Source organism: Carassius carassius, chromosome 31 (genome assembly GCF_963082965.1).
Source record: "Carassius carassius chromosome 31, fCarCar2.1, whole genome shotgun sequence".
NCBI lineage: Eukaryota > Metazoa > Chordata > Actinopteri > Cypriniformes > Cyprinidae > Carassius > Carassius carassius.
In genome coordinates, this window is record NC_081785.1 from 15734602 (window position 1) to 15752159 (window position 17558).

Sequence of the window (17558 nt, forward strand, 5' to 3'; positions counted from 1 at the left end):
TAAAATACAAGGGCCCAAGTGGCTTTTATTGGAGCTTAAGATGTGCATCTGATACAAAAAGGAAACATGTCTGACTAACAGTTAAGAAGGAAAATAATATTTTTGTGTATAAGAACACTTAAATATGCATATTAAATCCAAATCAGACATTAAAACAAACTAAAAATATTCCCATTCACATAAATAAATCATTCAGAATGATTCCGTTTAAACATTTAAAATATAGAAAACTTTATAGATATAAAAAAGTATGTCCCATCCCAGTATGTCAATAAATATATACAAAAGAAATTATACAGTGTATCAGTTAAATTAAGAAAAATGATCAAAATGAATCTAAAGCTGTACATTTAAGCAGAGAGAACATTTTTTAGAAAGGGAAATGCATAATCAGAAGTGAAATATGAATTATAGTTTCAGTATGTGCACTGAGGTCATTTATAGGGCATCATATAATGGTTAATAGGTAACCAAATAAACAATATGTAACACTATTAATCTGATGATTAATCAAATTTTTTCAAAGATACTTGGCTGATTTTGATATAAAACTGATATTGTGTTGGAACTTTGGTAATCATTAATTACATCAGCACAGATCGCAAATTCAACAAAATCACAGTTCATTTGCTAACAATACAGAATAATGTACTTATAAATCTGTAGTGTTATTTTGTTAGAATAAAAAAAAAGTTTTGATTCCCTATGGATCACATTTTGAAAATACCTTCTGAAGGATTCATCAGAGGGCCTTATTTGTATGGACATTATTTGTTCATATTAGGAATGACAGACTTTGAGGAAAGTCTGAGGCTGAAAATTGGTAAAGTGACCAAGCTGAATTTTTGTTGTTCCTCTATAATGCACACACATACTGTACACACAGTGCTTGTGACACTGCATCTCATAGAGTTGCTGAGCATGGGATAATATACTGTACTCACTAAATACTGCTCAGGGTTATTAATATCAAAACAGTGAAGCATTGCGAATTCCCCAAACCCATTTCACTACATCCTATTCGTCCTTTTTAGAGATTAGCATCTCCAGTGCTATGACTTTAAAGAGAAAAAAATAATAGTATATTGTTATTGTGACCTCTTTCAGCATCACAAAACAATTGAGAACCGATAAAAAGACAGCTTTCTGCTTATACTCGGGTAAAATAGAAAATATGGCTCAAAACCTTCAAGGTATTTGGCAGAGACACTTGAGAGAGATATTCTACATCATTTCACTCTCAATTCACAAAGTACTTGAGGCTCATATACTGTGTTAGATCACCTGAAAACACTAAAAAGATGACAGAATTGCTGAGGGATCTAATGTATCCTAATAGAGCAGGAAGACTTGTGTAAACCAATCTGTAGGATCTTCAAATCTCTGTCAGTGTGAGCTTAAACATTCCTCCCATTTCCTCAATCTGGATCTGGAAGGTGTCCTCGTTGGAGTAGTGCTTGATGATGTTATCGTCCATGTTTACCAAGATCCTGAAACGAAGCAGAGATGGTGGGACACTACGGTTTAATTTCACCCCTGACTTACTTCAGTGATCAAAGGACGGATCAATTAGGGCTGTCAATTTAACATGTTCATTCAGTAAAATGATTTACAAAATACATTAATTATATTAAAAACAAAAACCAGTAATGATTTTATTTGCAAGAAGAATATTTTGCAAATATTTTTGTAATTATTAAAAAAAAAAAAAAATCTCTCCCCAACCGACTCCTTAGACAATAAATTAATTAGTTATAATTGTTAAAATAAATAACTTAATCAAAAAATATAAATTATATAAAATATAAAGAAAAAAATATATAAATTAAAAAACTAAATCTATACAAAGAAATGTAATAATTACAAATTAAATTAAAATCATTATATAATGCAAATGATAGCCCTAATAAATGTGATCAATTGACAGCCCTGATACATTTTTAAAGAATAAGTCTTACCCTTTCTTGCATTTCTTGTAGGCCTTTCCCATCTTCTCAAGAGGAACATCATATTTCTCTGAAATCTGGTGGAGTGCAAATTCATTAGCATTAAGTTAAGTCTATTGACATGTTATTATTAATTATAGCAGTATGGACAGCAATGGATCGTTATCTAAGCACAGTAATTATGAAAGTGTGTGTATTTCTTTGCAAGTATCACTTATGTAAATACACTTTTAGAATGGCCGAAAGATTCACTGTTACTCAATACAAGGTGGTCACAATAAAACAAATCCATCTCGAAAAGCACAGACTGGTCCCTTCCTTAAAGGTAAAGGTATTTTCAACAGCAGTTTTAAGACATTTATCAAAGTATCTTCTTTTATGTTCCACAAATGGTGACTAAATGTGACAACATTTTAATTTTTGAGGGAATTATTCATTTAAAGTAGTAATTCAGTGTGAGTAATGCAACACTATGTAACAAATAAATGGAAAATTTGTATAAGTAAGTTTTCAAGCCAACTAATATCAAAGTTAATCTTATTTTGGGATATGAGTGGTTCAGCCTAATTATCTTATATCTGTCACAGGAACCTTTATAGCCCTTGCCAACTTTTGTGATTAGTTGAATGTGTTTGTGAGCCAGCGTGATTCTCATTGTGCCCTCCTGCAATGTTTTAATGCAGACAGTCTGTCGATCTCCTGCTACGTAACTCAATCTCCTGCTATGTAACTCACTAATTTCACGGACTTTTCTGCACTGACCACATGTAAGTGCATTTCTCTGGCCCTAGTTTCTTTCTTTTTTCTGAATTTCTCTGGGAGGTGCTGTGCTGCATTAGAAATGTAGCTGTGGGTTTGGATGGGATGTATAATTTTTGGGTGGAAGCTTTTTTGGAGAGAGTATTCATGTGTTATTGTCTGTTTGTGTGGTGCAAGTGATGCATTACTAAACAAGATTATACTGTTATAATGTTTAGAACATTTCTGTGACCGTGTCCTTAAATAACCCTTTGCTAAAGGCAGAGAAACTGTTAGATAAATTAGATTTAAGTTATTCTTGCCTGAACAAAGCCCATTGCTATTAGTTTTATCATCAGGCAGGGAAAAAGGTCAAAGAATTTCAAAAAGTGAAATCAGTTCTAGGTAATAGGGGGGTTTAATTTAGCAGGTTGCTAGGCTAACAGCGCAATAGTCTAATAATCATAAATATACAAAGCACAAATATTAAAATAAAGTTATTATATTGTCATAATATTTTAGCATTTTTATTTATTATCATTTTAACTAAAGTATATGTTTGATTTTCATACAGAAACCTGTATTATTATTATTATAGCATCTTTATTTTATTATTATTATTGTTGTTGTTGTTACATATAAATATATATTTTTTATTAGGCTACTTTATGAATAATTTTATTGGATTTATTTATTACAATGCATTATGGGAATGCTTTAGGCAGTGCAATTGATTTCAGTAGAGTTTGATGTTAGCACACTGTTAATCTAATACCATAATAAGCATAAAAACACAAAGCACTGCCAACATTTTTTGTAAATAAATCTGAATAATAATTATTATATTTTAGCATTTTTTTATTTAGTTATTTGCACAGTTTTATGGATAATTTTTAACGTCTACTATATTGGATTTATGGAGCTCACCATAAATGCATTTTGGGAATGTGTGTTCATCGATTCTTAACCCTATATGATCAAAAGTGATAGTGATGCTTGCCTTAGCAAACTGCACTGATAAGACTGAATGTGGACATTTGGGAAAAGAGAAGAGAACTCACCGCTTCCACCAGGCCTTTTAAAGTGGGAGTTTTCAGCATGAGAGCATCAAACACTTCATCTGACTCCTTACGTACATACAGCAAAACTGCAAAGGCAGAGAAATGTGGTAAGCTATGGTCACTCATGCACAAGTTTTCTTAAAACTGAGGTCAGACTTGCAAACCAAAATATACTAGAAAGTAAAGTCCAAGTCATCTGCCAAATCTTTCATGTGGCAGATGATTTGATATGCTTTTCTAATGCATGTCTTTAAAAACACTGTGTCTCACATGCTGTTCTCTGTAGCTGGGGTTGCTATTCTTGTGTATAAACACTGGTGCCGTCCCCTCCTCCCCATTCACTCAAAAACCACAGAAGGACTGGGCAGCATCCCAAGCCATTACTGGGAAAACTGAGCTACAGCAAGGGAGGTTCAGTTATGTGGACAGTCCGGAGTACACAGATTACACACATTACATCCTATTCCAAAGCCAAAGCCGATGTATTGCCTTTGGCAAGGGGTTTGGTTAAATCCACAGAAACAGACACCCACCAACACGGTTGACCGTTACTGCTATTCAACAGATAAACAAGCAGAGGATGACCACAGAGAGACAAGGCATCGTGTTGGGAGGACTAGCAGCTTGCAAATTTCCATTCTTTATTTACAACCCGAATTCCGGAAACGTTGGGACGTTTTTTAAATTTTAATAAAATAAAAACTAAAGGAATTTCAAATCACATGAGCCAATATTATATTCACAATAGAACATAGATAACGTAGCAAATGTTTAAACTGAGAAATTTTACACTTTTATCCACTTAATTAGCTCATTTAAAATTTAATGCCTGCTACAGGTCTCAAAAAAGTTGGCACGGGGGCAACAAATGGCTAAAAAAGCATGCAGTTTTGAAAAGATTCAGCTGGGAGAACATCTAGTGATTAATTAAGTTAATTGATTTCAGGTCTGTAACATGATTAGCTATAAAAGCTTTGTCTTAGAGAAGCAGAGTCTCTCAGAAGTAAAGATGGGCAGAGGCTCTCCAATCTGTGAAAGACTGCGTAAACAAATTGTGGAAAACTTTAAAAACAATGTTCCTCAACGTCAAATTGCAAAGGCTTTGCAAATCTCATCATCTACAGTGCATAACATCATCAAAAGATTCAGAGAAACTGGAGAAATCTCTGTGCGTAAGGGACAAGGCCGGAGACCTTTATTGGATGCCCGTGGTCTTCGGGCTCTCAGACGACACTGCATCACTCATCGGCATGATTGTGTCAATGACATTACTAAATGGGCCCAGGAATACTTTCAGAAACCACTGTCGGTAAACACAATCCGCCGTGCCATCAGCAGATGCCAACTAAAGCTCTATCATGCAAAAAGGAAGCCATATGTGAACATGGTCCAGAAGCGCCGTCGTGTCCTGTGGGCCAAGGCTCATTTAAAATGGACTATTTCAAAGTGGAATAGTGTTTTATGGTCAGACGAGTCCAAATTTGACATTCTTGTTGGAAATCACGGACGCCGTGTCCTCCGGGCTAAAGAGGAGGGAGACCTTCCAGCATGTTATCAGCGTTCAGTTCAAAAGCCAGCATCTCTGATGGTATGGGGGTGCATAAGTGCATATGGTATGGGCAGCTTGCATGTTTTGGAAGGCTCTGTGAATGCTGAAAGGTATATAAAGGTTTTAGAGCAACATATGTTTCCCTCCAAACAACGTCTATTTCAGGGAAGGCCTTGTTTATTTCAGCAGGACAATGCAAAACCACATACTGCAGCTATAACAACAGCATGGCTTCGTCATAGAAGAGTCCGGGTGCTAACCTGGCCTGCCTGCAGTCCAGATCTTTCACCTATAGAGAACATTTGGCGCATCATTAAACGAAAAATACGTCAAAGACGACCACGAACTCTTCAGCAGCTGGAAATCTATATAAGGCAAGAATGGGACCAAATTCCAACAGCAAAACTCCAGCAACTCATAGCCTCAATGCCCAGACGTCTTCAAACTGTTTTGAAAAGAAAAGGAGATGCTACACCATGGTAAACATGCCCCGTCCCAACTATTTTGAGACCTGTAGCAGAAATCAAAATTGAAATGAGCTCATTTTGTGCATAAAATTGTAAACTTTCTCAGTTTAAACATTTGCTATGTTATCTATGTTCTATTGTGAATAAAATATTGGCTCATGTGATTTGAAAGTCTTTTAGTTTTCATTTTATTAAAATTTAAAAAACATCCCAACTTTTCCGGAATTCGGGTTGTACTAAACCCCACCGATGTTTGGTTCTGTATCCTTTGTTGAAGTGATCTAAGAAGCAGTGATTGCCACTGAAATATTGAGACATAGTCTATAATAAGGACCTATCTCGGTACAAACAATAGTTTTTTCTAAAACCTAGTCAACTGAATCACTGCCTACTGCCTACATCTGCCTTCTAAGGCAGCATCCTAACATCATGGAATCTCATAAGAGAACCGATCTGGAACATTGGGTAAAGCGAATCCGCATGTCACATAAATAGTGCCCCACACATGCAATTAATAATATAAAAAAAAAGTTTGATATGAGCATTATTATGTCACTAAGCTACTTAACATTACAGTAAACATAAAAGTTAATGACATACTGTAGCACACAAAAATACTGGGTAAAATAATCTAAATTAAAAATATATATTTTTAAAAATATAGTATTAGTAGTATTTTTATTAAATTTTTACTATTATTATTATTAATAATAATGGAGAGCTACAACTACAACTGATTTTAATAAAGTTTGATAAAAGCATGTTGCTAAGCTAATTAACACGCTAAGAAACATAAAAAATGACATGGCACACACAAATACTGGGTAAAATAATCCAAATTAAATACAATAAAACAATATTTTTTTATTTTAAAATATTTATTATTAATATGAATATGAATAAATATAATAATAGTAATCTAAAGTAAAACATTTAATGTATTATTATTATTATATTTTTACAACAATTATAGATTTTTAACTTTTCTAAAAATTATTCGGAATTATACTATTTTATAGATTCTCTTCGGTACGGTTCACAAAATAAGTGTAATTACCAGTTTCTGACTTGTAAAAAGCATAGTCCTAGTAGAACTTGTAATTACAACTTGTAAACTCCGAATTTTCTCAGAGCTCTGACTTGTACCATGTGACTGTTGTACCACCTTACTGCAGCAAATTCATTTTGGCATTGATACTGTTGCCACAGAAAGACATAATTCCTAGTTTGAGAACATGAACTCCATCACATATTTATTGTAATTATGACATGGCTTGAATGCAGTATATATTTAAAACCAACATTTCTCTCAGAAAGCCTGCCATCTTGATTTTGTATTTTACTGAGCCTACTGCAGTGCATTATGGGATTGTCTTTTCCAAGAAGGAGACATATCAGAGTTACTCAAAAACAACATCTTATGAGGTATCCTCAATAGACAGCTCACTAGGTTTTGGAACAGAGCAAATGCGCTTTGAATTAGGATGTTTTTGTGTGTGGTTACTTACAAGCAACCAAATGGCATTGCACCATGACAGTGCTGAAACTATAGTGCCAACAATACTGAAAAAAACACAAAAATACCCCCAAAAATCTGTCTTATCAACAGCAGAGACAAAACAAATGACTTAACACCCAGTTCCAGTTAAAACACACCTCTTTTGGGCTCATCCATCCTTGCTAGCTTATTGGGAGGTGATCCAAACTCCTCCTCGGAATAAGGTAATCTCTTCATAGCTGAGCTGAACATGAGGAAAAGAAGGAAGAGAGAGGAGGAGAAGGGAAAGATGCAGCAGATGAGTGTAGTTATGAGAAAACCCCCATCCCTATAGACAAAGAAGGTGCTAGTACGTACATTATTACCCATGACACTAGCAACACCTTCACATTTCCTGGAAACACTGTACAGGGAGCAGGTATTCAGGGCAAAGCTAAAGGCCATTTGCTCTAATAATTCACATTTTAAACCCTCCCCCATCTCGAACAAGCATTGATAAATGAGTACAAAGAATAAATATAACATAAATGAGTACAAAGAATGCAAAAAACAGAAACTCACCCCTCCTCTGAGTCCTCAGGAGAGAAAGGCTGTAATAAGAATAGACACACAAAAAAACAATTAATTAATAAGGAATAAGGAGGCATAAACCAGGGCATGCATGTTGGATGTCACAACTCTAATTTTGATGCTTGATTTTTACACTGAAACATTTCAGTTGGTTCAACTAAAGTGCCAATGTTATGAGGCTTTCAGTTCACATGACCTGGTGCAAACTGCAATTTTTCAAAGCAGCAAGTTTTGACCTCCTAAATCATTTACAGTACAGTACGGTGCATAGAGAAATAGGGCCTCAGTTATGTACTGTATAAAATTAAGTGTAGCTTTAAAGTGTAAATGTAAGCTTGTTCTAAAATAACATTATAACATAATACATAAACATTCATTAAAGTAATAAAAAGTGACAGTAAAGGACTTTTTTACTACTTTTTACCACAAAAAAAACTTTCTATAAAGAATCCTGAAAAAATGTATCACAGTTTCCATAAAAATATTAAGCAGCACAACATTGATAACAATACAAATATATGTTTGTGAGCACCAAATCAGCATTCCAATGATTTCTGAAGGATCACGTGACACTGGAATAATGAATGCTGCTGAAATCCTGCTTTGCCATACTGTATATATATCAGTTTGAGATGAAACAATAATTGCTTGCTGAACTTGCTTCGTTTGTGTGACACTAGAAAAGTATGGCAAAGTTCACTTTTCTTGTTCTTTTCTGTGATTTTAGTGAAGAGTAAATAGCTGGAGGGTTTATTTTTGGATCTAGATATACTCTGGGTTTCAAGGTCACACAACTACTGATGATCAAAGGTCATGTTTAAGGACACTGTCTAACATTTGCTCTCCATCAGAAAGAGGATTCATGTAATTTTAGCTGACCTGGTTTTTGAGCCAAAGGTGGACGGTGAAGTTACAGGAAGGGTTCTACCAAGAAACTGAACTGATTTAAAAATATGATTTAAAAACATTTGGTAAGCAGAATGGTACACTGAACAAAGCTGGCGAGTTAAATTATGCATGTGTTGATTTGTTAAGAAACCGTGCGTGGGCTTATGATGTGATCCCTTGCCAAGAACCCTCTGATAACAGCCAATCCCATGCAATAAATGGCTTTCATAACCACGAGAAATGACTATACTCCTACCAGCTGACTGCATCATTCTGGTCACCGTGACCCAACGACAATCTGCTGTTTCTGTGAAATGGTTCAACAGGCTACACTCACACATGCAATAAAGAGCCCTGAAATGATAATGCCAATATGCTTTTATGTACAGCTACTTACATGTGAATGATAATATGGAACTGAAATTATTCTGTTAGGAGGCTTCATCATAGTGGCATATAGATAATTTTTTTTTTTTATGTTTAATAGTTTTTAATACGAAAAAAAGCATCATGTTGATATTTAATCACTGTTCCTAATTTGATGTAAAAACAAAAATGAAAAAATAAATGCATAATATATTTTTACAATTTAGTAATAAATTATATCAGTAATAATAAAAATAATAATAAATTATTATTATATAATTTAAATCCTAACAAATTCTGGATTGCTAATGCAAAGGTTGCCAAGTTCAGTGCCAGGCAGGAGTAACCCAGAAACTGGAGGGTTACTGAGGTCAAAATCAACCTAAACTATAAGATTATATGCTCACATGCTGCAAAAATTACATTATCGTACATTCTCTTATCTTATCATCAGCGCTCACATGTAATATGTCATAACACACACTGCATAATCCACATGTCTAGCAGCTGTATACTTAGAGCACAGTACATGTGAGTTTCATAAGTTTCAAATGTCTAACAATGATGCAAATGTAATAAAGCTGCAAATATCATACTCTTTTTAGGCTTATACGTGCCGCACTTACTGACCCCCAACTGTTTCAAAGAGGCAATTTAAAACTTAGAAACTTATGATATTTGCTGTGTATCTGATATTTTAAAATTATTAGACAAGTTTTGCACACAGTGTACTCACATGACGCTGGAAAGTGGAGAAATGAATATCGGGGATGAAAAGAACAGGCTGCGTCTCGAATTCTGTCATTGTCTTGAAGATTGTGATGTCGCTGCGCTTGTGCAGAAGGGGAACCTTGACATCTGGCCCAACTGGGAAAAATGGGACAAGGATAGAGTGAAAACAAGTCTTACTGGAACTTTAGTCACACGTTTCTACTATAAAGCACCATCACGTCAGTTAAAATCTACAAAAAAAAAAGTGCTTACAGTTTCCCAAAGGAGGGTTGACGTCAGGGCATTTGCCCTTCCTTCGGGACTGTTTCCTCTCCTCATCACGGATCTTGCGCTCTGCACCCTTGTCGCAGAAGACCTTAATCTGGCAGTAAGCACGGTGGATAGGCTTATTACTACGGTTGTTGTAGCTGTAGGTGTCGATCTGTAGGTTGAGGGGTAGGCCTTTCACTCCCTTCTGAGAGGAGAAGTCTGTGCTCAGACAGTTCACTGAGATGAAGATCTAAGGAGGGAAGAGAGGGAACAATTAATTGTCATGCAGCCATCATTTGTTACAAAGTGATCCTTAGAAATAAAGAGTATTGTCGTTCTCAGTTCAACTTATATTACTTCAGATGCATAAAGACATAAGAAAAGAAAAGCTAAATGCACTGAAAATTGGTAAGAAATATTATTTTTCAAAATATGATAATTTTTCAAAAATATTTCAAATTGCATGTTTGGAACTTATGAGTTTTGTTTTCTGTAAATGCTAAGGTGAACGGTTTGTGAGAGGTGAACAGGAACACCAGACTGTTGCCATTATCTGTTTTGTATGTCTCCCCCTTTTGGAAACAGAATAGACTCACAGCACATAATGTTCTTTAGACTTCTGCTTAAAGGTGGTGTAATTTTTGGACTTTACTAAAGCATAAAAATACCATAATATGTTTGCAGATATTTAAGAAACATGCTAAGTTAACATACTTGTTTATGTGAAGAACAATACTCCAGTCAGTTATTCTCCTTTTAAAATGTGTGTTCTGGGCCAGAATGTGGGTCTCTGTTTTGGCTTGTGAAACCAACCCACATTAATTTATTTTACAAAAAAATCTTACTGACCCTAAACTTTTGAACGGTTGTGTATATGTACAACTTTTGATCAGCATCAGTTTATTCCTACCAAAGCAAAAGTTAACTTTAATCTTTATTCAATGACGATACAGCATCTTATGTAATAATGGATAATTAACAAAAGGCCTCATTCTTAAATGATAATAAGAATTACAAACAAATGGATTTTCAACCAATCAAATATTTGCACAAGCATTCACTCAATGCATGTAATTTCTCAAAAAGCCCCCTAGGGAGCGCCACAAACACATTTCAAACATCCTTTACCAAACCTATTAGGGTCTTGACCTTGCTCTCTCTCCACTTTCTGTTTCTCTCGATCTGTCCCTCCCGAACAGACAGAATCCTATCGCAAGCCACGCCCACATGCAACACTGCAAACAGTCAGCACACAGGAGACTGTGCACACGGATGAGTATCCTACAGCACCGGGCCTATCTTATGATCTGCATCCTGGTTATAGGACAACACTGCTCACTGCAAAATACCCCATTTCAATTTTTAAACTTTAAACTGTTTACTTTAGCGGGATGAATTGGAGAACTATAATTACATGAATACATAACTGTATGTGCAAAGACTATTGACAGATCCTTCAACTTAGAAAATGGCAGAAGAATCAAAACTAATCAGACCGAGGCAGAGGATTTTAACCAAAATCTGTTTGTTACTTTGTGACGGGTTTGACCTGACTAGTCTCGACGACACACTCGTCAAACTGGATTCCATTAGCTGTCAGTGCTCACTGCTCCCCGATCAGTGTTTCCTCATTCTTGATTGTTGGGCGCGTCTCCCCTTAAACTGTCAGGCCTAACGAACTAGTCATTTCAGCATTCACAGACATTTCAAAGTCAGACTAGTAATCTCAATGAAATTTTTTTTTTTTATCTACATCAGTACAGCATCTTTATCTGAGAAAAAAAAACTGAACTAAAGGTATTGGACAATGTTCGAAAATATCAATGTCCAGCTCAAGTTACTAAACTAAAAATAATCTCAGAAAGCCCCTTCTTCACACTTTCTTGGGATCTTTCTTAATGACATGTTATGCTTCTCCGGATCCGGCACAATGTTTATGTTGCCTGAATAAACCCTTTGTTTATGTAGGGTCTATTTTTTGTGTAAATCTTTATGTTAGTCATACTATTTTTCTGAAAAGTTCATGTCTATTTTGGGATCCTTTACACAGAAACAAATTCACAAAATATGTTTGCTATTATACACCTTAAGCTCTTAACAAATCTATAGCTATTCAACAGAAAGTATTTTTTATCCAATCTCTTATTATTTTCTTTAACATATGTCAAGAGGCAAATCAAATAAAAGAGCAATTATGTTATTTATTGATTAAATCTGTTCACTAAAACCAAGCAAACATTAGAAGTGCCCCAATTTGTCTTTACCTTTGCTTCCTCGCTGATGTCCCATGTGAATGAAATGGCGTTATATGAAATCTCCTCAATATTGCTGATGGTATTGAAACTTTCTTTGTAGTCCGCTTTGGGAGACAACAAGAGAAGCTTGATTAATGACAGACAAGTGGATGCTTTACATTTTGTAAGAGAGCGGATAAATGGGGAATAGAATATTTTGGTTGCATCATAATTTGAAATCGATAACACAGGCAGAAGTGACTATCATAGACTAGAGCTAACTGTTAATGAGCCATTTAGATAAAATTAAGACAGTTTATTCATTAATCAAGGCTTTTTTTTATGCTGTACTTTACTAATATAATATTGTGACATTAAAGTGATAGTTCACCCAAAAATTAAAAATTAAAACAAATATGTTCAACATAAGATAGAAACAGGGTTGGAACAACATTGAGGGTGAGTAAATGTTGACAGAATTTTCATATTTGGGTGAACTATCCCTTAAAGGCTTAAAGGGCATTTTCCCCTTCATTGAAAGCAAGATAATGTTGTGTATCCTTTCATGCTTTACAGTGCTCATGTTTTATTTGTTTTGTTCATTGTGAAGGTCATTGATGGCTCTCCCTTGTTCCCACCTGCAGCCCCCTGCATCCCTTTTGTCTCTATGCTTGTTTGATATCTGTACCCATTAATCCTCCCTGAACTACACTGGACCCAAAGAAGCAAAGAGACATGAAATTAAGAGTTAGATCAGTGAGATCAAGGGTGTACTGATCTCCCTAGACAAAGACTTCTCACCAATATCAATGCATCTCTGCTTGGCCGTGTGCTGTCTTGAGTGCCAGTATTTCCAGTGCTTGAGTTGGTCATCTCTGGATTTCTCCTCTCCAAACACTACCATCACAACACTCTGAAAAACAACATGGTGTTACTGGTTTCTATTAATGTACACACACTCTCAAACAAGTACCTGTACATTCAGTGATCCAAAATGTATTTACACTTAAATCTATAGTAATTATGAAGTAAGCTACATTAATTTCCCTTTTTTGGGAGGTTAATTAGTGGGGTTAATTAGTTTACTTTTAGTGGTTGCAAAGTACAATGTGTAAATAAATGTATTATATAAATCTTTGTTGTTGTGTTTTTTAGTAATGCGTAGATGAAGTGTCCAAAATAATTTGGGGCAAAAAATAAATAAATAATAATAATTAAATATATTTTTTTGTTTTTTTTGCCCCAATTTATTTTGGCCGCAGTTCAACAGACGCGGCAGCGCGAGGCGCACGTGAACTAAGCATCGCCTCCACATTAATACCATTTTCAGCACAAAAATAAACATGAGTCATGACTAAACATCCAAAGGTAAGTTAAAAGTACAACTTGACAATCCGTGTCGTGTCTCATGTAATCGCTCAATCAGTTTTTCAGCCGCGTAAATACGTCAATATAAAGTCTTGTAAACAATGTCAGGTAACGTCATTTACCTCAGAAACAAACATATTCGGTGACCGTAAACTCGTTAGTCAGCCAAAAAAAAAAAAACTGTAGAGAGGGGTTTTTTACTAAATATATGCACCATATAACATATTCATTATAATTTGTACTGTTCTTATGTTTAATTTATGCTTGAATAAATCCACCATTTTTTTGTGACAGCCACCATTTAAATGTCAATATTAAAAAAAAATACGAATTGATGTAGAAATATTATTATTTAATTGTAACTTCATTCTTTTAAAAACTGTGTAATTTTAACAGTTGTAGAGCTTAACAAATCAGTGATGTAGTACCAAATGTAGTAGGCTACATATATATAAATATATATATATATAATTTTTTTTTCATACTCCTCTTACCCTGACTTTACAGATGGGGCCATGCAGCAGTTTGCCATTGTCCATTTCCCTGAGGGTGATGGGATAGAACTGGCCCTTGTTGAGGTATGTCATTGTGCCATCACCAGATTTCTGTCTGAGAGACTTGGAGGCTTCTAATGTGTATTCAAAATTGTTACTGTTAACCAAACACAAAAAAGGGGTCACCACTTAATACATATTTGCACCATCAGACCAAATACACCCATGACAATTTCTATGTTTGCTATTACTGGGAAGAGGCAGCTTGTCATATTTGTTGTTGACTGACGTTCATTTATTTACCCATGGGCCATGAGCACCTGTCAGAAGGGTGCACCAGTGACCCTATTCAAGCTGTTTGCACACACTCAGCTGATAGAATCTGCCAACTCTTAAATGGAAGTTTTTCTCTGAGGTTATGTTTCTGGCAGCAAACACTCACCCTGACACTGTGTCAAAAGTGGCATAGTCCTCCTGTGAGATGTGACCCATGCCTAGCTGGAGATCCCTTGGGAACGGGAACACCTGTAGCGCACAAAAGAGGGGCAAGAGGGCCTGGCATTAGCGCAAACAACCACCACATTCAGTCAGTGGGAGAAAGATGATTGCTAAGCAAAAGAAAAAAAAACAAAACAAACTATAATTTCTAAGGAAACCCTCCCTCCATAAAAAAAGCAGGTAGAGAGAGGGAGCGGGAATGAGAGCGGGTAAAAGAGAGAGCGAGAGAGAGAGAAAAGGCCCTGGCTATTATGTGAGAGGAAAATACAGCACTTTATTGTGTAAGAGAGACAATGGCATAATGACATGCTAGCTGCTATTTTGGCATGTTCAAATAAAAATAGGGAGGGGGCTCAATACAACAATGTCTTTAGAGTCACCAGGTAAATGAAGTATTGTCTGAGGGTGGGAGACAGGAGATATATGTGTGTGTGTGAGAACTCACATCTGAGTTCTCTGGGAAGGTCGAGTCTGGGGTGCGTGGCTGTGTGTTTGGACTGAACTGGTTGTGGGGGAGCTGAGGGTCAAAAACCACTGTGTGACTGTCTGGTTCTGAACAGTGGGGATTGGGGACAGTGACGGAGAATCTATGTGATTGACCCTCGGTTTTCACTGGATAGTTTGGCGCAAAGGAGACTGTCACCGTAGTATCGGGTGAGGGGAAAAGGCCTCTCTTGTCCTGGGTGTGCTGGTTCCCTGGAAGAATGATATTTACTCCTTTCAGACCCTGGATTCGGTTGTCTGCCAAAGGCTCTTGGAGAGGGACCATTAAGTTTCTGTTGTGAATGCAAAAATAAATGTGAATAACAAAATATTTAATATAAAAAGTTTAAAATATATTTTCAATGACATACAAACAAATGTGCAAAATTCAAGGCTATTAAAACATATATAAACCTATCAATACATGTAATGCTACACATTGAGAAAAATGAAATATAAACAATACAACGTTTAAAAAAAAGAAGCTTTATACTAAATGTTAAAAAGTAAACACATTAAGCGTCACTTTTTACGGAAATTATTGTACAAATTATTTGCTTTGTATACAGGATTTAAATTAAATGTCACAATTTTTGTAACCCAAATAACATTTAAAATAAAACTGAATTACAGCCTTTCTTTCCGTTGTGCAGCTGCTGGCTGACGCACATGCGCATCCATCTGAGTATAATATTTAGTATAAACTTTAATAAGTATTGTCTATAATAAGTATAATATACAACCCTTTCCCCCCCTGAAATGGGTATATTTGCTTGGCTTTAAATAAGAATAAAATACAGAATATAGATAAAAAATATATATCTGCGCTCGGGAGAAACCCTCTCAAACCCATTAAACAACACAAGCACACTCACACTACAGCGTGGAAACCTGAAACCCTATGCGCATAATATTTGAAGCATTTAATAAAAAGTGCTCTCATGCTTCGAACAGCTTCAAGCACTTTTTGACAGTGATGTCACTGATGTAACTCCTGTGCATTTGGCAAACAGATCCGACAGATTGATTAAATAAATCGTTGTTGACTATTTCCTGTTTACAAGCGGATTGTAGCAATAGCAATGGATAACATTAAGTAGGGTCTCATCTTCTCAGTATGGGAAAAATTCAATGTTGCATCTTTGATGAGAGCTTCACCTTTTGTTGGGATCCACATCAGAGCCCAGGACGTCAGCCTTTGGCTGGGATATTGTTCTCTTTTCCCGTGGCACCTGGGGAAAGTAAACAAACTCTATGTAAGTCTGACCACATCCAATAGCATTAGCTTAACCCATTATATCTGTCTGTGAATATATATAAAAATACTAGGTGACATTTTATGAAGTAAAAGGATGTCAGACATCATTTAATTAATTCTTTGTTATTTTTTACTCAAATAATAACCATAAGCAATAAATAATGTTAGTGTTTTGTTGTGGTTGCCTAAAGTTTCTCTTTTCATCCCCTTCGTCTGTTTAAAGATTATTTTACTTTTTTAATTAAAATGACTACACATACACATAACTTTTAATATGATATTTATACTTTTACTGTGTTTGGTGTATTATTGAATATTTAATGTGTATTTTGTGTTTGCAAAAAGTGCATTACAATTTATTATTATTATCATTGTTGTCAAACTCAACTAGTCGTACCTTGTAGTATTCATAAAGTAAACCCAGAGCTGCGGCACTGTCCTCATCTCCATTGATGCTCATCATGGCCTTGGTGGCGGCTGTGAGGGGGTTCTCCAGGAACGACTTCCAGGCCTCATCCTCACTTGTAAAAGGCCGCCGTTGGCTGTAAGCCGGGTCATTCTGTAGCACGAGCACTGCCCGCTTACTATAAGGAACAGTTCAGAAAGAGCAGTCAGTACTAGAACAACAGCTCAATTCATCTTCAGGCAGAAGTAGATGGGGTGTGTGATTTGTAAACACACAGTGCCATACGGAACAAAATGATGGATGTTGAGCATCAACAATCTGAAGATGTTTTGGCATTATTGCTGGTGTCAAAGTTGACAAAAGGCCTTCTTTATCTCAGGATCTGTGAGAAAACCAGCCCAAACAACAAATCTCTGTGCAGACCGCAGCTTCCCGTTTGACAACATGTTTCACTGGCTCTTCCAGTAAAGTGTCAGAAGGAGATCTAGTGACTTTTCTCAGACTGTGACAAAGTTCATTAAGAAAACAGGTTATGGCCTCTGTGCGTTTTCGTCATCATTATGTCATTCTTATGAGTACCATCAACTATTATTTAGACAAAGGTGGCTTACAGAATATTAAATATACTCTGATTAAACAGTGCTAATTAAATGTATCTATGTGTTAAAATATCTGACAGTGAAATAAGGACAAGGTACAAGGAGTTTATTTTTCAACTTTCAAACCTTTTATCTTGGGTTGCCTAAGCAGGGC

General features: G+C 35.7%; 1 protein-coding gene and 1 long non-coding RNA gene across 3 annotated transcripts in view; one reads left to right on the forward strand and one right to left on the reverse strand.

Moving 5' to 3' along the window:
- The window catches only part of LOC132111643 (grainyhead-like protein 1 homolog), a 20235-nt gene continuing 2677 nt past the window's right edge, over positions 1 to 17558 (reverse strand). Inside the window, exons 2-15 of one of the 2 annotated variants that reach the window (XM_059519150.1) lie at positions 16797 to 16983; positions 16300 to 16373; positions 15302 to 15434; positions 14603 to 14685; positions 14161 to 14317; positions 13100 to 13211; positions 12329 to 12423; positions 10068 to 10314; positions 9820 to 9950; positions 7821 to 7849; positions 7418 to 7503; positions 3746 to 3831; positions 1959 to 2023; positions 1 to 1490 (exon numbers count right to left, since the gene is read on the reverse strand). In XM_059519150.1, coding sequence (XP_059375133.1) covers positions 1376 to 1490; positions 1959 to 2023; positions 3746 to 3831; positions 7418 to 7503; positions 7821 to 7849; positions 9820 to 9950; positions 10068 to 10314; positions 12329 to 12423; positions 13100 to 13211; positions 14161 to 14317; positions 14603 to 14685; positions 15302 to 15434; positions 16300 to 16373; positions 16797 to 16983 — 1600 coding nt within the window. In that variant the 3' untranslated portion in view covers positions 1 to 1375. Of the gene's footprint in view, positions 1491 to 1958; positions 2024 to 3745; positions 3832 to 7417; positions 7504 to 7820; positions 7850 to 9819; positions 9951 to 10067; positions 10315 to 12328; positions 12424 to 13099; positions 13212 to 14160; positions 14318 to 14602; positions 14686 to 15103; positions 15435 to 16299; positions 16374 to 16796; positions 16984 to 17558 lie in introns of both variants that reach the window. The other variant, XM_059519149.1, reaches the window with a different exon arrangement.
- Positions 12673 to 17558, forward strand: part of LOC132111644 (uncharacterized) — a 21799-nt gene continuing 16913 nt past the window's right edge. Inside the window, exons 1-2 of the long non-coding RNA XR_009424833.1 lie at positions 12673 to 13666; positions 14174 to 14244. This is a non-coding gene — a long non-coding RNA (uncharacterized LOC132111644). The remainder of the gene's footprint in view (positions 13667 to 14173; positions 14245 to 17558) is intronic.